Source organism: Corvus cornix, chromosome 1 (genome assembly GCF_000738735.6).
Source record: "Corvus cornix cornix isolate S_Up_H32 chromosome 1, ASM73873v5, whole genome shotgun sequence".
In the NCBI taxonomy this organism is placed as follows: Eukaryota; Metazoa; Chordata; class Aves; order Passeriformes; family Corvidae; genus Corvus; species Corvus cornix.
In genome coordinates, this window is record NC_046332.1 from 41,242,965 (window position 1) to 41,270,864 (window position 27,900).

At 39.0% G+C, this 27,900-nt stretch overlaps 2 protein-coding genes across 8 annotated transcripts in view; one reads left to right on the forward strand and one right to left on the reverse strand.

Moving 5' to 3' along the window:
- Positions 1–1,506: 1,506 nt before the first annotated feature.
- On the reverse strand, positions 1,507–16,986 carry DCUN1D5 (defective in cullin neddylation 1 domain containing 5). Of its 4 annotated transcripts, XM_039563893.1 has the most exons (9): positions 16,620–16,723; positions 16,123–16,164; positions 13,937–14,019; positions 11,325–11,395; positions 10,807–10,898; positions 5,852–5,960; positions 5,653–5,757; positions 4,704–4,806; positions 1,518–3,959 (listed from the first exon to the last, which is right to left on the reverse strand). In XM_039563893.1, the coding sequence occupies exons 1-9, from the start codon at positions 16,697–16,699 to the stop codon at positions 3,904–3,906; spliced, it is 741 nt and encodes a 246-aa protein (XP_039419827.1). In that variant the 5' UTR covers positions 16,700–16,723; the 3' UTR covers positions 1,518–3,903. The 4 variants fall into 4 exon arrangements, with proteins under 4 accessions (XP_010398892.1, XP_010398891.1, XP_039419827.1 ...); XM_010400590.3 differs by lacking the exons at positions 16,123–16,164; positions 16,620–16,723 and adding an exon at positions 15,941–16,097 and having other exon boundaries at positions 1,507–3,959; XM_010400589.3 differs by lacking the exons at positions 16,123–16,164; positions 16,620–16,723 and adding an exon at positions 15,321–15,887 and having other exon boundaries at positions 1,507–3,959.
- A 320-nt stretch (positions 16,987–17,306) lies between these two features.
- DYNC2H1 (dynein cytoplasmic 2 heavy chain 1) overlaps positions 17,307–27,900 on the forward strand; it is a 155,707-nt gene continuing 145,113 nt past the window's right edge. For 2 of the 4 annotated variants that reach the window (XM_039563949.1, XM_039563944.1), the window contains exons 1-12: positions 17,307–18,285; positions 20,652–20,822; positions 21,333–21,468; positions 21,785–21,903; positions 22,462–22,606; positions 23,377–23,609; positions 23,849–23,983; positions 24,077–24,190; positions 24,372–24,483; positions 24,635–24,759; positions 25,853–26,028; positions 27,392–27,587. In XM_039563949.1, coding sequence (XP_039419883.1) covers positions 18,085–18,285; positions 20,652–20,822; positions 21,333–21,468; positions 21,785–21,903; positions 22,462–22,606; positions 23,377–23,609; positions 23,849–23,983; positions 24,077–24,190; positions 24,372–24,483; positions 24,635–24,759; positions 25,853–26,028; positions 27,392–27,587 — 1,863 coding nt within the window. In that variant the 5' untranslated portion in view covers positions 17,307–18,084. The remainder of the gene's footprint in view (positions 18,286–20,651; positions 20,823–21,332; positions 21,469–21,784; positions 21,904–22,461; positions 22,607–23,376; positions 23,610–23,848; positions 23,984–24,076; positions 24,191–24,371; positions 24,484–24,634; positions 24,760–25,852; positions 26,029–27,391; positions 27,588–27,900) is intronic. The other 2 variants (XM_039563927.1, XM_039563935.1) reach the window with 1 other exon arrangement.

Below are 27,900 nucleotides of genomic sequence, written 5' to 3' on the forward strand. Positions count from 1 at the left end.
AAAGCTCATTCTCTCTTCATTCACATGCATTGCAATGGGTTGTTGGAACAGTGTTCATTCAGTGAATAATTAATGATGGTTAATTTCCAAGATTATGATGTCCTATCAGCACCTAGTAACATGGGATATAATCAAGAATAGTGTTTGCTGTTACTCCCAGTTGAGATAAAGTTCTATTTCCTAAATCTACACACAGAAGCAAAGAAATTCTTCAATAAGGTTAACTTAACAATTAGACTGATCCATCTTGCCAGAATTCAGTTCTCAGCGATTTTAAGAACAATTACACATACACAGAAACACAAAAGGAAAAACTACGAGGCAGCATGACAAAAAAGTTTTCTGCCCTATTACATACCATTTTATTCGTCATACTTAAAGCTAAACCTGTACAAGTTTGTACACAGTGCATTGAAAGAACTGTTCACTAGCTCAAAAAATGAACAAAACATCAGAAGCATTACACTTACGGTCCCTTTCGGAATTTTTGTGCAGTCAGCATCAATGTATCAGCTCAAAGCTTTTGACAGATACAAAAAAAACCCCCAAAAACAACTGAACAAAGGCCACAGAGACCACAGGGCCCTCATTAGGGCTACTCAAGACAGTATCAGGCTGATGTCCGTGGTAATCTCATAAGCTGAATTCGAAGTCTGCTATATAGAAATGTGAAATTACATCCATTAGTAAAGAATCTAAGAGGAATTTAAGAAGCTAATTTAAACAGTAAAGATAAATTGGATCAAAACTACATATACAGTTACAGACACAGGCAAACTCACACAACCATTTAATTCAGGATCACATTTCTACACAGGAGAAATACAACATTCTATCAACCAGTATGGCTTTTTCCATGAATAGGTGGATGTTTTCAGATTTTAAACTGAAAACTGTTATTTGTCTAAGAAAACGAGAAGTAATTAACTATGTTAGGAAGAATTAATGCCAAGACATGAAAGTGAGATTAATGTGAAATTTATAGCATTCAGATAGACACCCCTATGATTTAATTTTGGAAGACATTTCACCTTCAATTGTCATTCTGGAAGCATATTTCACTTGTGAACTTTCATCTTAGAACACTGAAAGATAAGGTATAACTTTAAAAAAAAATTTAATAGACTGAAATGCACCTGAGCAAAACAAAAACTAAAGTTTAAAGACTAAAGCACGCATTTAGCGGAACTCAAGTTTTCACATGTGGACACGCACAAAATTAAAAAACTGAAACAAAACTAAGTTAACAGCTATTGGCACCTATCCACAATAAGCTGTAAGATGATGTAATAAAACATAGCTAATAAATATGATCAGTTCACAATGAAACTGCACAAGCCATTAATTCACATTGAAACAATACACCTGATTGCAGTTTTGAGCAAAAAACCCATAACTTAAAATTCTATTTTATTCAAATTTGAAAAACTATTTTAACCAGTTTAAATACATTCATCCCCAGTCGAAGTTTTACAGTAACTGATAATTTTCAATCACACACACAGCCACATTGTAAATCCCTGAAACATGGATTTATTATAGGAATACTGATAAAACCTTAACAGAGATACAAATGGTACATCACATAGTGTCTTACACCTTAATGGCAAGTACTTGACCACCTCATGATTGGTAGGTGCATCACTCCTACTCTTACACTCTAATACCATCCTCTAGGACCAAATGGTTTGAATTCACAACAGTTTGCAGTTACCTAAAACCAAGGATTTTTTAAAATCAAGCTATAAAAGATTCTCTTCTGACCAGTATTTCAAAACTTTTGGAAAGAGAACACCTCAGTGAGGACTAAATACAGTATGCAAGGAGAGTCATTGTAGTGAATTTTAAAGTCATTTCAGAATCAGCATCCCTGAAGAGTTACAGTATACAGCAGTACATCCCTTGACATCAGTTACGTGGTGCATGTTTATCTGTGCATCTTAGGACCTTACTGTACCAGTAGGTCTTAGGACTCTTGAAATTAATCTCATTCTGGCACAAACTTTCCTGTGGGGTAGGGCAATTTCCAAATGAAAGGCACTCTGTTATGAGTGAAATCAGAATTATCAGCAATGCAAATGGACAACTTGTAATGTATTGAAGAGAAATGCCACAGCTTACACAACGTCTAAAATTAGGTACTTCCTGTAAAACAGGTGAAAAAATATCCAGAGCAGCTGTAGTGCATCTGTTTACGTGCACACGGACACTAGTCATTGTACAAGCAGTGATCTTCCAAGTATCGCAATGATTGGTTTTTTTTCTCCAGTGCTTTTTTAACTTGGGTGAAATCAAGGTGACTTGTGGAACAGCCCGTGGCCCACCACTGCACTGCTTCCGGCAGCCCACAGCAAGCAGATCTGGAAGTAAGCTGCAAGTGTGGTCCTCGGTAGTAGGACAAGAGCACAGGCACACACCACTAGTTGGTACCACTTATTTATCCTCACACCTTTTCTTTTTTTTTCCTGCCCTTCTTAAAAAAAAAAAAAATTACCATCTTGGGAATACAGCTTTCCTTAATACAGACAGGAAAAATGCTTGTTAGCCTGGCTAAGGGATGTGCAAAACAGAAGTAATTTCCCTGAGGCAAAGATCTTCAAGTCATGCCTAGTTTATGTTGTCTATTCTTATTTCACCTGTTGAAATATTTGGCACACTGAGGCCTTGATCACTGACTGAGACTCCTGGCATTATCACAGCCTGTATTATACACTTTATATAATAAAGTAGAAGTTGCAAATGCTTCATTCTCTCATTCTGGTTTGGTTTTTCACATTTACTGATTAAAATCCCTTTCCTTCTCAAGGGTGGCATTGGGTCTCCTGGGCAGGAAAGTAGAGTGAGAAACTTCTACTGTATTTAAAGGTTGCCATGAATACTGAATGCCTAAAAGGGCAGTAGTTATTAGACTCAAAACACAGAGTAACAGGGTGACAATTAATATCCTGTTAGAAAAAGCCTGTTACTTGGTCAAAGGTAGGCGATTAAATAGCTGCTTCTTGACTTACATTATGAAAACCATCCAGGGAGAAAAAAAAGTCATGTCATGAGTGCCTCCAGTATAAAACACATAAGAAGCAAAGCTTGAAACAAGTCTTCCCAGCTTTCCCTTTTAAAATATAAATCGCACTTTTATACAAAGCAATCCAAAAAGTCTAAATAGCAGTAAAAATCTGAAGCTGCCTTGCTGTACCAAAGAGTATCTGTGTTCAGCATCTGAAGTACAGGCAACAAGCTTTCAGCCATCCTGCACATAGAGCCATTTGCTCTACACCCTCCTGCTTTGAAAGGGGCTGCCATTAAATGCCATGCCACTGGGTGGGGAATAAACAAAGAAATAAAAAACAATAGTAGGAGTTTAAGGCCTTTATCTCCACAAGGAGCTGAAATCTGTGGCACAACCCATGACCAATACTTACTACCCAAACGAGCACACTCCCACCCAGGGCTTCCAAAATCAGTCACACTAACATTTGCCACACAAGACAATCATACCAACAGCAAGCAACAGCGCTAATTAAGCATTTTTAAGGTCTTCAAAAATTCAAGCAAAGGGCACTTCTGAGAAAGATAATCTTACAGATTTGGTTTTAAAAATAGACACCACACTCACATTCAAGGGACATCCTTCACTTTTAGGCCTTTGTCACAAATCTGAATCTTTATTGTTCTGAAATAAATGCTATAAACATAAGACTCAAAACAAGAACTCCAACTTTCAGTCTCAGAAGAGGTGTGGTTCAATGCCCATATCACATGTAACAAGAAAGTCTCCTTAAAAAAGGAAAAAAAAATTACTGTAAAGTCTTTCTTATGAATGAAAATGCAATCCTTTCTTTTTCTCATTACTTTGTGTACAGGCGGGCACCAAAAAAAATTTTTGCATTTTCTTTTGAATTCTTGCTATGATGCTTGACGAACTTTCTGCCATTCAACAAACTCATCCAGAAGTACAGGCCCTGCAAATGGATAAAACTTGGATTTACATTTGTCAATGTCTTTCAAACATCTCTCGAAGTACGAGGTTAAAACTACTGGTCTAGGAAACATCCATGTCAATCCTATGGTAAAATACTCATAGATCAGTATGATCATTCCAATCCAAGGATGACAAAAAGTGCACAAAAAACACTACATGGAATTATGGAAAAAAGTGTTCCTGATATCTGACAGGTGGAGCAAACTGAATGGAAAGCATAAAAATAATCTTATATTGTAAATCAGCACAACTAATTCCTTGTTCCTAAAGTTTTCAAAATTGTGAATAATTAGAACATGGATGAAAACGGGACTTAGGTAATTCAGTCATAGCATGACTGGTGGAGAGTTCAGCCCCAAATACCAGCAGGGTAAAAATTGTTAAGCTACAGTCTGTTACATACTAGAACAAAATGAGAGTTTGCTGTTTATAATTCTACTTGCAAGTCTACAGTTTCATGCAGCAAGCACCTTCACTAGATCCTCACTGAATACAAGCTGGCTCAAGAACACCATCATACTACTGACATACTATACCCCTAACATACAATTAACAACAATTAGTATCTACAGTTTGAAGATGAATGGTTATCAGGGCTGTTTTCTATATATTTTTGGAGAAGAACGATTTTACACCTTACAGTATTGTTTCTGTTACAGAAACTTGTTTTATGCTTAAAATTCTCTGCTAATATTTGAATAAGCAAAACATTAAGAATACTTACATGCACCATCTTCATCATAGTTGCTAAGATCTGCATGGACAGTCCTGCTGAACTCTAGTACATTGTACCACTGATCCTTGTTCATAACTCTATACTTCGATTGCTAGGAAAAGTAATTTCAAAATATTAAAATGTCAAGTTGCATTTGGTACTGCTGCATCTCATTTTATCTTCAATTAGCTCCTAACAAACAATTTAATAGGTAACAATGGCTATTATTTACTTGATTTTCCATTTTTAAAAATACTACACACAAACAGATTTCATAGTTATGAAACTACATAAAATGATTTCTTCAAAGGTCAGAGCAGAATCAAAATACCTGGAAATCAGTAAGTCACCATGCTAAGCTCTGGGAACTGGCGTGTCTTTGCCCTGCCCTGAAGCGGGGCATATCTAACTCAGATATATTTCCAGAATGAACTATTAAAAAAAAAAAATCTTCTTTTCTCCAGGGTACAAAACATTATGAATCATAAGGACATCTACTTTGCAGTGTTAGTACTGTTTTGAAGCCAGGGAATAGTCTCAAGCCTAATGTGTTCCGCAACCTACACACATTCACTTTAATCAGTCACTTGTAGCTGAGCTGACCAAAGTCTTCCAGAGACAGCCAGAGATCAAGGTACCTACACACTGTATCTGCAAAAAGCGAACGTGAAATGCAGTACAGACACAGCTGAAGACACTGGTGGGGCTCTACTACTTACTTTTAAATTTATTTTTACAGTATAATTAAAATGGAAGTTTAGTTGCCTTTGATACAAGAAGGGGGTGGGGCACATGGAGGAAGGGGGTGTGATGCATGCAAGAACATCACTGTTTCATAAGCACATTGAGCAAGCGAAGAGGAGTAATACAGATACATTCTTGAGTAAAACAAACACAATATTCTCACAGAACAGTCCAACCACTATGTCATCATTCACAAAGTCAAGGAAACTTGTACCTCCAGGTATTGATAAAATACTGAAAACAGTGGCCAAGTTCTTCCAAGCAGAAGAGCTAACATGGACTTTGCAGTATCAATATCAAGACTTCGCTGGTCTTTTTCCTAAGGTTGAATAAAGAAAGCACAGAAACCAATCAACCACAAGCTTTTTGAATAAATAGAAGTGAGAACTTTCCTAACATTTCAGCAGTCTTACCCTTGCAAAATCAAAGGCGTATCTGTAGATATTCTTAAAGGATGAAATGTCATTCAACTGTGACCGTAAGAAGTCAAATTTACTCTGTAATTTTTCTGTACAGTCACACCTTAAAATAAAAAAAACCCCAAACATTAGAAGTTCAAAACACAACATTTAGGCAATGAAAAAAATGCCAGCAAACATAAAAAACTAAAATCACCAAAATGCAATCATCAGATACACAGGAGTAATACTACAAAACTGATTTAATATTGAACATGCTCAACACATTTGCAGTTTACTGAAATGATGAATGCTGGCTTCTGTAAGCAAGTTTGTTGTTTTAAATATATCAGCAACAATAATACAAAGTGTATGCTTCACATCTCAAATAATAGCCTTTTTATTCCATACTCTACAATCTGTATTCATACCCAGCAGTATCTTACCTTTCAATCACTATGAACATTTGAAGAAAACATTTTCTAAAGGGGTGCATTAAAGGGTGAAATCCAGCTGGAAATAACGGGAAAATGCAAACCCTAAACATGTAGCTTTTAAGTGAGAGTTTACAAATGGCAGGATTGAGCAGGCACTCTGCAAAACATACTAGTCTGCTCATGTTTTATGACTGATAAATGCAAGCTCTGAAAAAACCTTAATCACCTGAATTAGTCACTAGCTATTCAACTGAAAAATCAAAGGCTGTATGAGAATGTACAGGTCTGCTAGTCAACAGGATAAAGCTTCAGCAAAAATAATCCTTTGGCAGAAAGATCTCCTTGTACTTTACTCAGCAAGGAATTTTGTTTCCAAATAGAAAATGGGTTAGATTCACCAACAATGGCAAAGGAGAATGCAATTTAACCTTGCTAATCCTCCAGAAAATACTCACTCAATAGAACAATTGTAACATGACATTTTATTCTTATAAAAAAGCTGCCAAGATTAAAACCAAATAAATTAAATAATCTACCTTGCCTTCTATCCTTCATGAAGCATACTTTCAGAAATGCAGATGTACATAAATATTTCCTTTGGTAACGTGTCCCCCTTTTGGCAGCCTGCCTCTCAGAGAACACACGTGCACCTCTAACAGCTCCACATGGACTTGTCACACAGGCCCCAGCAAGGGCCCTTCGGGGGTACTGCAGCAGGTTGCGGAGATGCTGTGCTTTGATGCTGTACCTGCTACAGCTGATACTTCCTGTTCCTCAGATCTCCCAGCCTGTGTGCACAGCTGTCTGTAAGTCTGTCCCTCCCAGACTGCGACAAGAGAAATGTAGCAATCCCAACTGAATCAGCCTTTTATTACTTCTTGTCTCTGGCAGCATCTACCTAAAGCAGCACTGACTCCTAGCCAACATTGGTGCTAAATAAATAAAACTAGTAGCTAATTAGGCTACATATTCAGATGACAGAACTAATATATTCTGCAATAAATCATACAATAAATTGAAAAGAACTCTTGTCAAAAGAGCTTTGGTAAATTTAACTAAAGATAAAATTACCTTTTTTGTCTTCAGCCATCTAACTGGTCTGAATTCTACTATTTAACTGTTAAAACAGCATTATGCTATGCTTGAAAGGCATCTCTTTTTATATTCATATCTCTCCTATGTTCCAACCTTCATACTTCCAACAGAATGTTCTACACATTTGAGGACAAATCTACCTATTTAACATCTACCTAAATGCTCAAGTTTTTAGTGTACTAGTGACATATATAAGCTATTTATAGTGAGTTTACCACATATTTTGTTAAAAATAATTTGATAGAGATTATTCACCATACCATGGGTAAACACAAGTTTCAGTATGCTTAAATTTCTTACAAGCTACTTCATTAAAATCAGTCAAATAATCATAAATTTAAGTGCAAAGTAAAATGCCAGTTATTGTCTACTATACTACTGGCTATGTGTATTTTAATGCACAATTAAATATTTTGAAAAAGTTGATATGAACATGTGCAGTTATTAAGTGTCAAGACTCCCGAGCAACTTATTGTCAGTGCATTTATAACCAAACAGCGAAACGGATCATGCTCAGACAAACACCACCCTCTGGATCCTGATACAGGGACACGTCTCTGTTAAAGTCATTTAGGGCATTTCTCTACCTAGCCACTGACCTTCTTCCCAAAAGGAGGCATGGAGTTGTCAAACTCCTCTTTTACAGAGATACAGCTGCTTGTGTGGCTGCACCATAAAATAGATGACTGAGGTCACCCATACTTAGAATAATCTTCCTAACAACCAGAACAACCTTCTAATTAGCACAAGTGAATTAACACTAAACTCCTGTACAGACACTAGAAAAAGATGGGATTTCTCAAACTGTCTTTACCGAAAGATAGCATTAAATAATGTTACCTAAGATCAACAAAATTAGACATTAGCTTACTACACTCTCTTCTCATCCCTATGTCACGTTTTTAACAAAATTTAAATTAGCACCACAAAGCAGATGTATTTTAATTTCTACTGAGGTAGAGAGATTATTTGAGGCATAGCTAACGTGGACAGAGAGATGATTCATTAACTCCTACTCAGACATTTCAATGTTTTATATTCCATAGTTATTCACATATGCTTGTCTTTTACCCGAAAGAAAAATCAGTAAGATGTATACAAACATTAAACCAAAAGTATTTAATGTTAGTATATATATTTCATCCTAAGGAGGTATTTAAAGCAGCTGAAATAAACTGCCTAGCAGAGGTACTTGATTCTCTCTGCTATGAGGAGAGCTTGCATACATATGTATATGCACACACACATATATATGTGGCAGAATTCACCCTACCTACACAACATACTGGAAACCTCACAGCCCAAGTTGCTTAGGTCTCATAAGAGGCTAGTTAGGGCTCAATTCACCTTAATTTTGACAGCATCTACCTTACCATGCACTTATTTTTCTCACCTCTAAACAACAAACTTCGCCAGTGTATTACAGAACAACATGCAGAGAGAATGTCACTTCAAGATTCAGGCACCCAAATGCTGCCATCTAACTGTAGATTACATACAGATGTCCTAAGATTCAGGTGTTACCATTCATACAGGACTAGCCAAGCAACATCTAACAGCAATTCAGGTGACCAGTCATTAGGTCTTAGGGCAAACTGGATACCTTCCTAGGCTCCATTATGCTGACTAGATCGCCAAAGATTGCAGTTAAGAGTTCAAGAAATCCAGCTCTTGCATAAAAACCAAACATTTAGGTATCTTACCATGGAGCTGAATTCCACCCAACCCTGCTCATGCCATTACCTTGTGTGACATTTCGTGTATTTTGAAATATGGATTCTATAATGTAACTCTGACTAGAATACACTCTGGGCTTTTAATGCATTTCAATCTCATTTCTTCATGTGAAACTTAAAAGGGAAAAAAGAAAAAAGCTGTGCAAGCATGTAGTAATATTTTATCATTTGAAGTGTAAAATCCTTTTCTTTCAAACTTCTGTCAAACCTTTCAAGAGAAACTAGATTACCCCATTCCAGATGGAATCCCATAATATGATCCTCCGTTCCTAGTAAGCAACAACAGCACAAGTCTACAGGTTTATATTCTCTTTCATCATGGTTTAACAGCAGCTGGCAACTAAGCGCCACAGAGCTGTTCACTCACACCCAGCCAAAACCCACACGTATCTTTTAGCCAATGGATCTTGAGTTGTGTTATGTGAGTGTCTTTGCTTCATCCAGCTGCTTAGCCTATAGCCAGCTTATCAGAGAACAACAGGGGAAGCAAAACATACAGGTTTACTGCTTTAGGGTTAGGCAAGCGCTCTCATCACAAGTCTGTTTCTATAAAAACACACAGCAGCACTCCATTTTCAGTCTTAAACACAATTAGACTACAGCACGACCAGCTCTGTTCTGAAAAGAACCACAAGGCTTCCAGTCACAGCAAATTATTAGAAACAAAATCTAAAACATAGGCTCTGAACAGGTGCCTGATTTCATACATCTTTGGGCTTGCATTCTGTGAGATTGGCTAACTCTTGAAAGCTTCTATTTGGGCATAAAAACGAAGTACTTCAGATAAGCAACCAATACCCATTCACCGCATCTGAAAAATCATGCACCCAGAATTTAATCTCTGTCATCCTGAATTTCAGTCAATTTAATCATTCCAGCTCTTAACTTAATTTCCGGTGATAGTTACAAAATAATCAAGGCATCTATCAGAAGCCTCATCAATTAAGAGTTAAGAGAGTCAGTCCAGAGTCACTTACTCCATAGTTTAGAGTAACTGGAGGGTATCTGCCTGATACAATTTCCCAAACCAATCTACAACTGACAGGGCAAAATCAACCCCACTTTCCTACTGTGCTCTAGCTGCAATAGTAGCTCCCTATTTTTAATATTGAATGCAGTGTTATAACAAGACACCCTTAAAACACTAAGGTACCATACGTAAGTGGTTACACAAAGAGCAAACAAAAAGTAACAACTGAACTAAGCCTCACAAAAAGCTGATTACTTTAATGTAAGATTCGATCTCTTTAGGAAGGGTATTAACACACCAAAAATTCAAATACAAACAGAAAGAGCAAGAATGCATCTAATAAATAATACTAATAGCCAAAACTATTATCCATGCAGTTCTCATCTATAAAGCTCAGAAATCAGTAAAATCTTTCCAGAATATCAGTGCTGAAATATGCTTATGTGCATCTCCACATCTACTTATTTATGTCTGCTAACTACAATGATATTTTAACATATTTTCGCAAGAAAAGGAAGCCACCAAAACCTGACTTAACTAGGTTTAGACAATAACTTAATCCTTTGAGTGAACTCATTGGATTAATTTTGCAGTTGTGGACCAAGACCAGACCTAAAAGCAAGCTTTTTTGTGTCTTACTTCCAACATACAAGAAATAAAGCAGGAGTAGTTAAGCTATAAGTACAACCAAAAAATTAGAACATTCTATTAGATACGTAAAAACACTCTTACTGTAACGAGGTCATTCCTTTTAACCATTCTTCCTTGGTAAAAAATCCCATGCTTTCAGCCTCTAGTTTCCAGGCTAAAACTAACATAATAATCTAGGGGAAGCAAAAAAAAAAAAAAAAAAAAAAAAAAGCGAAAAACAAGGGGAGGAAAAGGAGTCAGTATGTAAGAAAAGGCTGATTTACTGATGTCCAAGAATAAAACTCTTAAGCATACAAACATTCTAGCAATTGTGGTACATGCTTGCACTTCATATTTGTTACCATTAAATAATTCAGCTACATGCAATTTTCCCCTTAATTTCAATTTCTGAAAATGAAGTATTACTATAATAAAACCCACCCAAAAAACCTCACACACCAGCCAAATATAATTGATGTATTCAGCTGAAGTATCTTAGAGCAGCTCCTACATGCAGGAAGATGACAAACTCTTTGCTTAGTGGAGTTAAGAGTGTTACACAGAACTTAACCTTATCTAATTTCCTCTTAGGTGTTATTAACACTAGGAAAGAAACTTACATTTTCAGGTTCAACACCGATGTCTTCACAGAATTTTTCCATTCCTTCAGGGCCTACAACTTCATCAGGACCTTCAACGCAAAAACCACACCAGATTGAAATCTAAGTAACATTCACTGCTCACAACGGTGATGCACAATAATTAGGCTATACTGCACACAAGGTATTTCTAAAAACACTGAATTACACAATTAAATAGCTTTTAAGCTAGAACTATTCTATCAAGTACAATTGTGTAGACACTTATGTGCTACACCAGAATGTTTGTGCTGTGCACTGCCTTCCTATGATAGCAGACAAGCCATTTTAGTTTTGTATCCGAATTTTCAAAAGACTCCGGTGAGCTTCCTATTGATGCAGCTCAACTCCAATAACTGTGGCAGTCAATTGTTTTAAGAAAATTTGGGTACCATTACTCTCTGCTGAAGTTACTTTATGAATAATGTTCTTCGAAAAACTATTTTATCAACAATAAAAAAAACAATCTAGTTCTGTCTGAGCTACTATTACAGATATTATTCTTTTGATGGTGCTAACGTTACGGGTTTACACTAACACAGAAGAGGGTGAATCTGCAAATAACGTAAGATTAGTTTTATGAGCTGAGTAATATAAACAAAGTGGTAACAATAAATTGAAGAAATGCTGAGCATGTTAGCCATATACAAACCAGAAAAAGCTTTAGGACTGCAATGAAAACAGCTTGATTAGGACCACAACAGCTAGTGTTAAGCTGTAATTTCTCCATTTTAACACAAAAAAAGTCTCTAAAATGCAGCAAAATAGTGCATTTAAAGAGTGCATACGGACACACGCTACGGCGTTTTGTTCCTCTAATCCCTCTCCGGTTTCAGTTATTTTGACTAAGTTCCAAAAATTACTCCTACTGGGCAGCCAAATATTATTAAAAAGGCTTGTCAACACAGTATTTTGACGTGTCTTGGATCATTACATTAACATTCAGTGAGGATGAACTCATGTAAAAGGCAAAGGTTTTGTCTTCCAAAACAACATGCCATTTTACAACTTTTTGGCAAATTTTGCTACTTATAATAGGCAGAGAGTCCTTGATGATACCTATCTCCACTGTATCTGCTGCTAGTGTAAGCAGAAGCCTCTTTAAGAGTTTGGATAATGTGCTTTGAGTAACTACTCACTGTGAGATAGGAACATTGTCAATAAAAACTACTGAGAATGGCTACTTTTACTGGAAAATAAAATGCAACTGACATTTAAGATCATGAACCCCTACCTCTTGAAAAATATTGCAAAGGACATTTTGGCTAGGTAAGCAAGGTCAAACAGTGTCAGATAGAAACTGTTAAAAAACCCCAACAAGTTATGAAGATAAAACACATGCAAGGGTTCACCGGCAATGACAGGTAAAAGCTTGAATCAGTGTTTCTGGTCCAGAAATCATACACACACACACATATATATATGTGTGTGTGTGTATAGTTTTATCTTCCAATGGAAATATTCTATCTCCTGTTGTGTATAATTTAACTGGAATTCTATCTCATGCTGGAAATGTGGCATTTTTTGATTACTGGTTAACCAACGAAGTATAACCTCCTACATTCAATTCTTGACTCAACAACAAAGACAAAATTTACAGACATTAAGTCTGAAGTACGCGCAAACATATTTATCACAAGAAAATTAACTTTGAATTATTATTTCCCTAGAAAAGACTCTACTCCAAAAGAGTATGCCTCAAACCTGAAGTAAAAAGCAGATTACTATAAACAAGAGGAGTTTATTGCTGTGAAAAGACTGCAAGGAAAATATCAGTCCTGATAAATATACTCAAACCAATGGCTGGCAGATAAATCAGCAGCTCACTCCACACTAAGAACTGGCCACTAATGAGTTTTAATCACCAACCAGTTATGATAGACTATTAAGTAGTGAGTAGACAAGAAATCAATAACAATTTAGAAATCCTGAGTTTGGAAGCCATATACTTGGTTAATACATAGCAGTAATAGTGTAATAAATTCTGCAAAATACACTGCATATTCACTGAAAGCAGCTATTCAATGGCAATCCTGAGTTATTTGAAAGAGGCTACTTCAAATATTTTTGGAATGAGACATTTGTTATTTAGAATATCAAAAATGTTAGTACAAATTCTCAAATGGAAAAACAGTATAAACCTCTATTATTTTGTTTTGTAAAATAGAAACCCAAGAAGCTTAAATCACGGCCTGTGTCATTAGCCTTCCATAATGATTACAAAAAAAGACGCAGTTAGATACATACACATCAATCTGAATTCACTCTCAATGTCCTGATTTCTACTTGACAATTTCAAAGCAAGAAGTAGAATCACTCAGTATATCCTGGTTCAACTGTACTGCTCAACATCTGTTCTTTCACTTTAAAGTTATAAAGCATAGAGTAAGCAAAAATAAGTCAAAAAGAATAAATACCAAGAAAATAATAGTAAAAGCTATACTAATACAAGTGCATGCTATAAGGAAGGAAATATGGACATATTTTTATGTCTACATCAACATCAAAAAAAGAAAAATGCAAGTAGTATTTGATGTATTGCTTTATTTAAAGCAAAACCATATAGTTTTAAACATTAATCCATTGCATATTACCTGCATATTCATAAAACCAAGCCAGGCACTTTTTGCTTGAAAAATGTTCCTCTCCACTTATTACTTTACCAGATGGTTGTGATCTGCAATAGCAAATAGAAACACGGGGACGAACAGTGTTATTTTAATGGCACATGTGAAAACCGGGAAAAATTAAAACATATTTATTAATCATCTATTTAAATTGTTTCACTAGGTCAATATACATCTACAGTTATGCTGCATTTCATAAAGGGCAACTGTCTGTCATCCCCAACTCTTGTTGGAACATAAAACTACCTTTAGATTACAACTATCTCATAGCTCAATTTATTGCAACTATTACTTTTTCTGAAATGCAGAAGTACTGTTATCTTATAGATATTAATCAAAAAAAAAACCCAACCCCACACAGATGGCCAAATTATCACTCCTCAGTAATTCAAATGCCTTATTATCTACTTATATTTATACATTCAGGCATTTAAAGTTAGGTCTCTAATAAGCAGCATGATCTTCAAGAGTGCTGAGTATGCACAGATCCCATTAAGGTCAACAGGAGCTGCAGAGTTTGACATATTTAAAAGTCAGGCTATCTATAGTTCATTTGGGAAAAAAACTTGGTCAATTTGTTTACATTATATGTATAACTAAGAATCTGCAACTTCTATAGATATTTGGTATATATACCAGAACAGTAATGTGCAATCTGTGGCAAGACTGAAGCTGCTCAGCACATACAGCTTCCCCAGATCATTGTCTTCATTATGTAACACACAACCCAGTTTGCCTAGGAAGTGAATTTCCTAATTCATCATTCATTAAAAGAATGCATAGAATTTCTTCCAGTAAAAACACCAACCACACAAAGGCATCTTTAGTCAGTAAGGCATTGCAGCACCTTTCCAATGCATCCTCCTTTCAAACACAAATTACAGACTTTTAGAACAAGCCAAGATTATTTCTAACAATGAGGTGAGAGCTAATCATATAATAGGATTTAAAATTATGCAGCTCCCACATGGCAATTTTAAAATTAAAATGTCAAGCAGGAGAAGAAGAGTTCTGAGAGGGGTGAACAACTTTATCTCCCATGCATCGTTTTTAGCTTCACTGGAAAAGAATGCAACACTCCAAGATGAAGCCTTCTGTACTGAAAGCTAGAATTAAAGGTGTCCTACAAACATTCATCCATCCATCCAACCGGCATTAGGAACACAAGTCACCAGAAAGAGGCAGTCATACGGTATGCTACTGCTTATTGGTTTCACCCTAGATTGACATAGATCTACTTGTAATCACTGATTTTACTAAAGAATATTACCAATAAATTGCTGTATAAGAACATAATGCCAAAAATGCTTGTGTATCTAACATTTTCTGATCACCTACCACAAACTCTCACATCATAGTTTTCGCCCAGCAACTAGCTCCCTGTAGAATCTAGGTTTTTTTCTTTTTTTTTTTTTTTCCTTGAGCTACTTTTTTTAAAACACTTTTTTTGAGTAAAAGAAATTAAGATCATAAAATTTCGGTTAACAATGTCCCAGAAAGACAAACTGAAACTGAACACATGCAAACAAGAGCTAAGATGAGCAAGGAAACTGAAAGTTGGTATTACAAACCAGAACAATTTAGCTTTTTTAAGTATACAAAATAAAGTGTGAGAAAACAGAAGTGTTCCCTCCAAATATTCTTTGAGGGAGAACCACGAAGGAGTAGAGTTGTATAGAGGATAATGCTGGCACAAGAACAGTTATTTGTAGGCAATGAATAAACTGACTGAAACTAAAAGGTCATCAATGACCACAGAAAGTGAGCTCTGGAATAGTTACCCAGAATGAACAGTCATAACAAAATAAGAGCCCGGGTACTTCTAAACTCAAGCTTGGCCAGCCTATGAGAAAGGCCATACACCACAATTTCTTGCAATAGCCATTCCCGTAGTGTTGATTTTGCAAGTCCTTTGTGCCCTCATGTCCTCAGGACGTTAGTAGTAACTACTGCTTTACTGGCATACTTAACAGGGTCTAATAGATGAAGCAGGCAGTTACTTCAGGGAAGCCACACTGTAAGCTCCTGCTGCACCGCACTAACGGCTCATCATTCTAATAGCAACTTTTGGGTATCACGGCATAAAGTGGTCTTTTTACAGTAGTTAATGAACAACATGCTTCAGACTCCTGTATTTATTAGAGAAACCTTTCCTGCTCTTGTTTTCCAGTGTGCTGACCAATCCTTCCAATTCACTGCAAAAAAAAAAAAAGGAAAAAAAAAAAAAAAAAGAGGAAAGGACGATTTAGCATCGACACTCTGAGTACTCGCAACCTTAAAGTGACGAGAGCCGCCTACCCCAGGGAAATAGAACGAATATGGGGACAAATGCCAGAATTGGCCCTAGAAGTACAGCCAGAGGCAAAGCCAGTCGGGAATGGGAGCCGTTCCGTGGCGTTTCTCCCCGAGGCGTGAGCACGCCGCCGCTGCGGCCGGCGCGGCGAGCCCCGCGCCTGCACCGGGACGTGCCCCCCGGCACGGCCGAGGCCCCGCCGGGGCCCGCCGGGCCGCGCACGGCCTCACCCCGCCCGCCGCCCCGGGAAGCCCCACGGCGGCCGCAGCCCGGGGCCCGCGGAGGAGCGGCCCGGCCCCGCGGCCGCTCGCCCGGGACGTGACCGCCGGCACCGGCCGCCGCCCCGCGAGACGGTACCTGCCGAGTTTACATTTCTTGAGGCCGGTGTCGTCCGCCGCCGCCGCCCCCGAGGACTTCCTCTTCTTCTTCACCGGCATCGTCCTGCCTCGGGGCGGGGCCGCCCCGATGTCGGGGCCCGCAGCCGAGGCCCCCCACGGGCTGGCTTCCCCTGGCCGCCGCCGCCTCCCGAGACCGGCGTTGAGGAGACGAGAGGAGACCCCGTTCCGCCCTGCTCCTGCTGCTCCTCCCCAGCCCCACCGGGCGCTGCCGCTCCCCGCTCGCCGCGGGCAGACGCCGCCGCCGCCACCCCGTTCCCAGAAGCGGGCGTCGCGTCGGGGGCGGGAGCGAGCGCGGGCGGTATCGGCTGCGGAGGGAACGGCGAGAACGACCCGGACACAGACGGAGCCGGGCAGGAAGTGGTAGCGCCGCCGGGGCGGGGCCGCACCGGGCCCGCCCCCGGGAGGGCGGGGCTGCCGCGCGCGTTTCCCGGCCGGAGGGGGAGCCGCGCGGGGCCGCGTGCTCTGGCGGGGTCGGGGTGCTGGTTAGAGCTCGGCGTTCGCAGCGAAATAAACGGGGAAACGCCAGCCCTTCCAGTCCCTTCGAACCCGCGAGGTCGCAGCCCGCACCGGGGGGGGGGAGCTGCCGGTCGTCTCCTGTCAGCGCTGGAAGCGGGCGTGGGGCTGGGGCAGCCGCCTGCCGAGAGGCGCGAGCGGTGGCCGAGTTCAGCGGCAACTGCTGGGCGGGACGGGATGCGCTGTGTCCCTTTACAAACGCTCTGGAGAAGCGGCCGGGAGCGCTGAGCAGGGCGCGCATCGCTACGCCCGCACTGGCCCGCGAAACCACGGGCAGCCACGAGCCCGTGCTCCCGGTGGGCGGTCTGAGCACTCGCCCAGCGCTCCCCCGGGCCGGGCCCGCAGTCCTTCTGCGCCTTGCTGTACTGGGCACCACGGCCTCCTTAGCAGAAACGATCCCTAGCGGGGCAGGGGTAAGGGAAACACCCCAAGTAGTGCGGCGGCCGTGACACCGTGACGCAGCTGGTGGCAGGAGAGATGCTTCGGTGAACCCAGGGGAAGCCTGGCAACGGTTCGGACCAGCTAAGCCACGTGTGACTGCCGGGCGCTGCTACCGCGCCGGGACGAGCGCAGCGCCTTCTCCGCCCGGCCCCGCCCATCGGGCCCACCCCGTTCCGCCCCGTCCCGCTGATAGCCTAGCGCGTCAATCGCCGCCTCCTTCCCCGTCTTGCCCGGCGCCGCCCGGACTTAGCCCGCCTGCGCGCCAGGGCCGCCATCTCCGGTCACCATAGTGACGGGTCCCGGCGACGCTGCGACGGCTCCGGGCCTCTCCCCCTGTGCCTCGGAGCAAGCCGCCGTCCTTCCCGCCGTGAGCCCCTTGGGTCTTCTCCTGCCAGCGCCTGCATGTGCTCCCGTGGGGTTCTGGATCCGCCCCCGCCTTGATCCTGCCTGGCGGGGTGCGTGCCGCCACCATGGCCGGGGAGGGAGACAGGAGGAAGCGCTTTATTTCAGCCACGGCTGCCAACTACTTCGGGCTGGACCCGGCGGGCGGTGCCGCTGCCCTGGCCGCGGAGCTGCATTCCCGTCTGGAGCTGAGCCGCTTCCTCGACGACGGCAATGAGTTCCTGCTCGTGGTGCAGCGCTCGGGGGCGCAGCTCAGCGCCTCCAACAAGGTACCGTAGTGTCCGGCGCCTGCGGGTGCCGCGCGTCTGCCGCGTCCCGGCGTGCGAGCGGGGATGCAGAGCCCGGAGTCAGCCCGGGCTTAGTGGTCGTAAAGACTGGTGTCAGATTTGGGAGACATCTCCCTCCTGCGAGTACTTGTGCCGGTCTCAGTGTCTGCTGCAAGGTATTGGCAGCTGCCGTGGTTTAACCCCAACCGGCAGATAAGTACACTCACTGTCCCCTGCCGTGGGGAGAAGAATTAGAAAGAAAAGAACGCCGCTGGTTGAGATAAGAACAGCTTAATAACTGAAACGAAATAAAATATAATAATAGCTAGCTATTAATATACTAATAATAGTGTTAATAATTGCAATGAAAAGGGGCGAGAGAGATGAACAAAACCCAGGAGGAGCAAGTGATGCACAATGCAGTTGTTCACCCCCCACTGACTGATGCCCAGCCTGCCCCCAGCAGCGATCGGTGCCTCCCGGCCAACTCCCTCCAGTTTATACACTGAGCATGATGCTCTGTGGTGTGGAATATCCCTCTGGCCAGTTCAGGTCAGCTGTCCTGGCCATGCTCCTTCCCAGCTTCTTGTGCCCCTCCTCACTGGCAGATCACGAAGCATGGCAAAGTCCTTGACTTTGGGTAATTACTGCTCAGCGACAACCAACACATCAGTGTGATATTAACATTATTCTCATACTAAACTGCAAATATGGCACTGTACCTGCTATTAAGAAGAAAATTAGCTCTATCCTTGCTGTTACAAGAACACTGTCCCCAGAGTCTGTGAAGGCCGTATCATCAGCTGCTGATACATTTGTTGGTGGATTGTGCCCATGTTGGTGCAGTTTTAGCTGTATATTGTCTCTATGTGAACATAAGGCGGCCTGGGGCATGGAGTTGGATGTATGATTTTTTCCTGGGCATGGCTGCATGCAAGTGATGGGAAGGATTGCATGGGCAATGTCCGTGCAGGGAATGGGACCCAATGTGTGGCACATTGGCTGATATTTGACAAATCGTAGGTGGGCGTTTGTCCAAAGCATGCATTTTCCAAACTGATGTGTCCAGCTGCGAGCAAATCTAAGGATATTTGTGTGAAATGTCCTGCCTTGAGTCTTGTGTTCAGCAATTGACTCATGGGATTGATACCATGGGGTGTGAAGTGTCACCATGTAAGGAGGGCATGGTGTGGTGCCAGCCACACAGCCTGTACAGGCAAGGTGTGGGTCTTAACATGGGACATGTCATTCTGCAGTGAGATCAGGGACATGGTGTCTGTTATGTCAGTGGCTTTGCACACAAAGATGTATCTAAGGAGTCCTCGATGTGAAATTTGGACCAGTAACTTGCATAACTCCTTGGTTAATCTTCTGTGAACTCTAGCGCATGCTATGTTCAGGCAAGAGTGAACATTTATGTACCAGTTTTTGGGGGTGCTGTTGAGCCACTGTCTAAATTACAAAGCAGCTTTCAGCAGCTGTGGAAGATCAGATGCATATTGGTGCTGTACTGTGTACTTGTTGTTTCAGTGAAGCTATGTCTGTAGGTGTTGGGCTACAGAGTTGATAAGAAAGTAAAACTGATACTGTCCAATACAACTGAAAGCTCTTCTTACTACCCTTTGTTTCTTTTAACAGAAAAATAGTACACAGATGTTTACAATTGCACAGAATCTGGGATTTCACTTAGCATATCTTTTTGCTATTAATTTATCAAATGTTTAATATATTTCCCTGTTCTGTGAATTCTCCTCAGCCACAAATAGTTTCAGTAATTACTTTATGGCAATTTTTGGAACTTTACCCATAAGTTGGGTTGTGGATGGAACATTAGTCATATTACAATTTATGGTTTTACTGATGAAGGAGCATGCCTTTCTCTGTCCTTGAGAAATTTATGAATAGAGTTATGTATTTAGAAACTCAGGAGAACAATACAGAATATTTAGACTATAGAAAAATTTTCCCAAAGGTATGTAGTATAAAAAGACAAAAAAAATAGGTTTCATGCTTAGTTTTCTCTAGGTACAAGAGAGAGCTTCTGTTTTGTCCAGAGAAAGCAATAAGTAGAGTTTTCAAAATATAGTAAGAAATTACGGTATTTACAGACATTATATGCTGTAGAAGGCTTTATGTATTTGGTGTTGGAAGTCAGGTTCCTATGGACTCAGAAATGAGTATAATAAAACTTTTAATTTTCTCTGCAAATCAGATACTGCCACAATTTTATCAGAACCCAGAGGGAGTAATATGGTATTTTATATTTTTTTCTTGATGCCAATTGTTTGTGTAAATGGTGTATTTAATTTAGTAAAATATGCAGTCAGTAACAGCTTTCTAAACAAATCCTGTCTTCTTGATTATTACAGATTGAAGCTACCGATTCAAAGAATAACGTGTTGGTGTTCTTTAAGCTGAGACCTGATGTAATTACTGAAGATAATCTTCACAGTAATATTCTTGTGTCATCTATGCTAGATTCACCAATCAACACCCTTTATCAAGCTGTACGACAGGTTTTTGCACCAGTATTACTGAAGGTGAGCAATATGCCAGTTTAAATGTTCTGTAGCTTTATATTGAGACACTGGAATTCAATTGGATGTTACGTAATTCTGAGCTAAATATTTTATGTTATGAAACCAAAGTATTTGGGGAGATTAAACAATGGGTGATAGTTATGATTTCTAAGTTAAAGAAAGTACTTAAGCTCCTATGAGTAAGGATTAGAGGAAGATTCTGGTCATACATATGCCTGACTGTAAATGTGGAATACACTGGCCAGCGATGGTTAATTTGGAAAACAGCTCACACATTTTCAGAGTGCCTTTATAAACCCAACAACTGACTTGTGATTTTGTGATAAAAATGTTTTTTGTAGTAGTATTTTGAATTGTTAAATGAGAAGGCTCTTCTTTGACTTTATAGACAAAAAATGCTACATTGTCCCACCACGTGGTTTCTACTTAATCTGAATTTTATGTATTTTTTAAGAAAATAGTAATTGCTCTGTCATGTGAGAGTCACAATTTTTGAAATTTTCATTACAGGATGAGAAGTGGAGTAAAGCATTTGATCCCAAACTCCAGAAACTTCTAAGTGAGCTTGAAGCTGGCTTGAGTACTGCTCTCAGAAGACCAGATCCCAGTTACACAGGAGCAAAATTCAATGAAGATGATGTGCGAGGTTTGTTTTGCAGTTATGTCTTTTATAGTTAATTTTGAATTTAGAGTAAATAGTTTATTTACAAGTTGAATGTTTAGGCTTCTCAGTGATTGCACAGTGTGAAATATAACTGGTTGTTGTTAGTAGATTGGAATTACTGACGGTCATGCCAGGAGACCAGAGTTGACTTTTATACTGCATCTAGTCAGGATCAGAAGTTAAAGGATATTTACATAATCATGTAGTAAAAATTTGCTTTAGAAAGTATGTTCTGACTGAACATATTTTATAAACATTCATTTATTTTATATATAAATATTTTCTATTTTATTTGCAGCTATACTTACACCAACAGATGAATTTCAGTTCTGGAGAGAATGTTCTCGTCATGGAAGTAAAGGGTGTAGTAAAGAGAGAGCTTCATATTTTAGAGACCTATTTGAGGACATTGCAAAAGTATGTTTTATTTTGTGTGATCAGTGATACATTTCTGGATTTAGTAAAAAACACTCTTCTATGAAATATATGTCAATATGTCAGTATATGTATACTCTTTCCAGATATATGAATATATAAAGATTTAGTTATTTTTTTCTTAGGCAGAATTTTACTTTAAGTTACATTCATGTGATTTGTAGTGACAGAGGTGCATGGGAATGCCGACATTTAATTGGGAGCGGGTTTGATCATTGAATACTAGGAGCTGCTGTAGAAATACAACTATATTCTACAGTTTGTGAACTGGGGATTGATTCACGAGATGAAAAGGACACTATTAATGCTCTCATGCAAAATTTTCGGCACCCACAAAGCACTTTCTTGAGTAGTACTTCAGATATCAATGAATACTTCACGTGAATAAACTTACAGAAATGCTTGTTTTTTTGAGAGTATTATGACATATTCTGTTGTGCAGTAAACCTCAGGAAACTATACCACTTGTCAGCTTCAGAAAAGTAAATGTTTCTACAATACTATCTGCAAAGTAAACGTATTAAGGATTTTTTTTTCTAGGATTATTACAACTTGGATACTCTCTCGTTATTTGAAGCTGTAGATTTGGTGGAGACTACCAAGGATACCGTTGATGGTGTGTGGAGACAAACAGAACATGATCCTTATCCACAGTCTCGCATGCATAATCTCTTGGATGTGATAGGTAAACTGTTATGCAGTCTTTATTAAATGAATATTTGAGAAAAGTAAAATGATTCCTTGAGCAGAGACCTTCTTCCTTGTAAAGGCACCAATAACAGCCCACAGCATGAAGGTGCTTGCTTCTTGTAATTATGATCCATGAATATTATTTGCCTTCCAGTATGCAATAATTCAGCCAGTTCTGGTAGATGCCTTCACACATGATTGGAAAGGTGATAGATAGTTAGAAGATGGAGTTGGATACCTTTCAGCCTGTGGGCTGGATTTGTCATACTTGCTTTGACTCCCTGTCTTTCTTTCAGAGGAGAAAATTTATTTGCATGAACCCCTATTAAAGGTCGGTTCAGTCTGTATGGAGGTGAGAGCAGGATGTGCAGAGAGGTTCTTCTCTCATTCTCGACAGCAGCCCCACATTTGGGGACGGGCATAGGACAGTGAGTTTGTGTGCTGCTGCCAGCTGTGTGTATGCATGAGAGGAAGAGTTGTGGGGAGCAGCCAGATACTGCCATTGCTGCTGAGAAAGACAGGTGCTTGTGTGTGGAATCCAGAATCCAAATCCATCAGCTTCACATGTTGGACCAACCTCTGTTTACCTTGGAGATATTCAAGAGATTTATTGAATCTGAAACAAAATAATCAGTTACTGCTGCATTTGTGTGGTTTGAAATCAAGACTCTACACTGTTTTTTAAAAAAATGTGATTGGAAAGCGGTGTAGCCTTTAAAGGAATTACTTTAAACAAACATAACATCTTGGTTTTTTGTCTTCCAGGTGGCTCACTAGGTAGATTTGTTCAGAGAAAATTAGCAGCTTTGAATTTGTGGGAGGATACTTTTCACAGTGTTAAAGAAAATATACAAGCTGGCATCTTGATTTGTGAGCAGTGGGTGTCAGCTTGTGAATACCTAACTGGACAACTGTGGCAACCTTATACTGTACATCCATGGAAAAATGAGAAATATTTCCCTGAATCGATAGCCAAACTTGGCAAACGTCTTGATGAGGTAGAGATTTGAATTATACACATTAGTTTCATTAGACGCAGAATTAAACAGCATTGCTTTAATTTACAAAAGGGAATTGAAATACTTTCATAGTCTTTTCAGAGTCAGATAGTGTTCCATAATCTGTTTGTCTGAGCCTTTCAAAAGTTTCTTGTAAAAAGGAGAGAGATGGGTACTTGCAAATGTAAGTTTTGTGTAAAAATGCATTTGATACAGCAAATACTTTTTTTCCCTTATAGGTGCTAGCTGTTAGAACACTGCATGAAAAACTTACGTTCTTTTTGCCAGCTGGAGAACAAAATTCTTTACATCTTTCGCATGTGTTTGAACCCTTTGCTGGCCTAAATCCTGTCCACTATAATCCTTACACAGAGGTATAATGCTTATTTTTGATTTATTCACATTCTTTCTGTGTCTTTTTGCAATGTATATAGTCCTAAACTAACACACGAACTCATTATCTCTAGCCATTATGGAAAGCAGCAGTCTCTCAGTATGAAAGAATTATTGCACCAGCGCAACAAAAAATAGCAAGCAGATTGAAGAAATTTATTTCAGAAATTCAGGACAGTCCACAGCAGGTATGAGTAATTCTGTAGTCTGAAAACTTTCCTGAAGATCAAGTTATTTAATGCCTAAGTAGTCAGTTTAGGGGACAAGAGTAAGTACTTAGGGCCGAAGACAGCACTACTGGGTGGTGTCAGCCTATGTTTAATTTTTTTAATGAGAAAGTGATAACATTTTTAAATCTTAATATTCCAGCTTCTTCAAATATTTCAGAAGCATAAGGAACTGATAAAGCACCCAAATATAAGCAAAGAATTGCTTTTTGAAAGGGAAACATTACTAGCAGCACTTCAAGATTATGTCAAAGGTATTTAATTGCATTCATTTTTTGTGAATGCTAGGATCTTTTTTTACTTCTAGAAGTATGTCAGTTTTCCTGGTATATTTTTATAACTACAGTAATGATCTAAGGTTGTTCTATTAAATATCTGGTCTAATGCATCTTTTGCATGTGTTAGACTATGAGTCAGACTTTGAAACTCGATGCCATGGTGTTCCTGGTGATGTTACTGGACCATTGTCAGGCAAGAACCTTTCTGAAGTTGTCAACAATATTGTATGGGTACAGCAGCTGGAACTGAAGGTATGAGATTCTGTTACTGCTTACACACAATTTATCACACAAGAATATAAAACATGGTATTTGACATTTCTGTGGGAGATTCCGCACAGAAAAATTGTGGGCTTCCCAGTAGTTATGTAATCAAGGTTCCTTATCAGTGGTGCTGCTTGCTAAGTTTATTATTTTAGCAGACCCAGAATGCAGTCTTTTTGTAGTAAACTGAACTTTTTTCATTAAAAAAAAAAAAGACCAAAGTTTGGACAGGAGGTGTTTTTGTTAAATTTTGCCCTCCAATTTGCATTTTAAAATTGTATTTAAGATTCACAGACAGCCAGATTCTGAATTCTCACCTGTTATTACTAACCTTTGTAGTGTCCTCTTGTAGTCAAAGGGATTTCTTGGTAGTACACTTCAAGCTTGTGCCTGACACGGAATTTACAGTAGTAAAAGCAAATGTACAACAATTCTGTTTTAATTTATCTTGTTTTTGTAAGTTTGTGTTCACACTTTAGTAGGAAAATTTGGACATTTTTTGGAAAACATTGACCAGTGAAAACCAAAATGTTTTTTGTGAACATAAGTACCCTCTGCAATAACTATAGATTTGAATGAGAATAGAAGTTACTTATCCCAGAATAATGATTAGCCCCGTTCTGCTGATGGGTGTCAGTTGTATGTCTGCTTTAGGCTGTACTAAATTTTTTAACTGCTCTCAAATCTCCACTGATTGTATTGACTAGGGTTTTAATTTGTCCACATGTAGATGTGAAATTCCATTTCAAATACATTTGAGTGTTGTTATGGACCTTACAGATACAACAGAAGACTCATGGGAGATCTGTACCTTTACAGAGAGTTAATTAAAGACCAAGTGGGATATCCTGGGGTATATTAGTAGTGGTGGATGCCATTGGTGGACAGCTTATTCAGACACAATTTACTGTACAGAGAATTCAAACGTCTGGGACACAGTTCAGAATTCACTTTTTTTTTTCCTAATCAGCTTTTGAATCCCACTTGGATGTTTTGTAATATTGATCCTTATTGCTGTGATTTTTCTTTTCTGATCGAATACTGAGAAGTTAATCTTCTTTTCTTTGTTATTGTGTTTAAGGTGGATGATTCTATCAAGCTGGCAAAGGCTCTTCTGTCTGACTTACCTGGATTTCAAACTTTTCATCAAAACGCAGATTGTTTCCTGGAACAGTTAAAAGTATATGAGCAAGAACAATTTGATGATTGGTCTAGGAATATCCAGTCAGAATTATCAAATCCCAAGTCAGGACTTTGGTAAATACACTCTTTTTAAAATAATGTTTATTAAATAATGAAATCTGTAGTGGGATGTAATTCATTAAAACTTGACAAAGGAAATAAAAAAAAAAATTACAGGATTAAGAATGAGTGGAGAGACAAATTAGAACAATTTATTATACTTTCATCATCCTGCCAGTCTTGCTTGGTAAGTTGAAGTATACAGAACTGTATTATTAATAACTAATTAATAGCTAATATTGCAGATTAATAACTAATCTTGCAGTTCCTGTTAGCACCTGGAATGAAGGACGTTTGATTTTCTTGTTGTTTTTACTTGTTACCCATTGTAATCCTTAGAGTGATAATGTATAGAAACCAGATGATATGGGAGTATAGCTGTGATATATAGATGACACATGCAGAGTAAAAAATTGTTATTCACAAGAAATTCTGCAGTCTACATAAGGCAGTTGAAAGAAGGGTAAGCATATCAATTTAAATTTTATTAATTTTGTTTCCCAAAATAATAAAATTTCTTTGTGGGATATTAAAATATATTTTAACTATTTTTTGGTTTAGTTGATTGGCTACATAGCTTCTGTCTTCAACTCTGAGTGTTGCAGAATTCCTCTGAAAAGAATTTGTCTGCAGTTACAGAGGCTACAGGAGTTGATACTTAAGTGAAAACCTTTAATGAAAATACTCAAATATATAACAGCCATCTAATTTATTAGCACCATATTGTTATTGTGAGATCTTAAAAGATGTGATGTGGTTAATTAAAGTACAGAAGTAGCTCCATACAAAGGGGAATGCAATGGATATGGGAAGTAGAAAAGAGATGAGAAAAAAAAAAGAAAAAAATGAGTAAGGCTGAATTGTTTTTGAAAGGATGGTGGTAGAAGCATTGCTAAAGTAGAAAAAAAAATTGGAGTAAAGTCTGAAGATAGGCTGGTGTTCTTATTAGCATCTGGTTGAATATACCAAAATGCTCCATTGATGCAAGTTCTGGTTCTTAGATTGGTTCCCTCATTATTTTCTTCCCCTTTGCAGCGCTGAAGACTGGGGCTGGGAAAGTGCCTGCTTGAGAGAATATGATGGATACAGTGTAATTTAGAAATACTGTCTAGCTGTGAGTTACATGCTAGCTATTGTCACAAAACAGAAAAAACTTTGTAAGCAAAAATGATAGGCGTTGTTAATTCTGTCTTATCTTCATTGGCTTTGAATAAAAGCAAAGGTTACTAGAATAATTTATGAGTAAATTAAAATGTTAGCAACCATAGAAAAAATAGAATGACATCAAGCTGTTTAGAATAGTTTGTTGTATTATGGTAAAATGCACCTAAGGATAAATATCAAATTATAGTCAGTAATATGATTGATTTTGGTTCAGTATCCAAGCTAATAGCCCTGTGATGGAGTTGGATCCCATTTCTGGAACATTAAACATACTTTACTCAGATCGTTTGGTGACTCTGCTAAGAGAAGTACGTCAGCTGTCAGCACTTGGGTTTGCTATACCAGCAAAAATACAGCATGTTGCAAACACTGCACAAAAGTTCTGCAAGCAGGCAGTCATCCTCAAGCAGGTATATGCCATAATAACTTCCTGTTCTGACTTCCCATCTTTAGTTTGTAGAACTTTTCTACAGTGCTGTCTTTTCTGTCTGTGTGGTTAAGCTTTTCACTGTGCTTGTCTGCATGAAAGTGACTTCTTTCTTGAACAAGTTAGCTAAGTCCATAAAAGAAAAAAAAGTAAAGATATGCTTTATGGTTTCAGAATGTGTCTTCTTTTAAAATACAGTATTAAAGCCATATGAAGTTACTGTAAAAAATAAGTAATTGATCACCAAGTTTTAGTCCCAGTTTTTTATAATTATGACTAAAGGGAGTTGTCATGAA

Bases quoted from the DNA above. Each gene is read 5' to 3' on its own strand.
- DCUN1D5 (XM_039563893.1), bottom strand. From the start codon at position 16,699: ATGCCGGTGAAGAAGAAGAGGAAGTCCTCGGGGGCGGCGGCGGCGGAC. The intron at 11,396-13,936 runs GTAATATGCAAT...TTTGCGTTGAAG, and splicing joins TTGGTTTTATGAATATGCAG to GTCCTGATGAAGTTGTAGGC. The intron at 3,960-4,703 runs GTAAGTATTCTT...ATCCATTTGCAG, and splicing joins CTATGATGAAGATGGTGCAT to GGCCTGTACTTCTGGATGAG.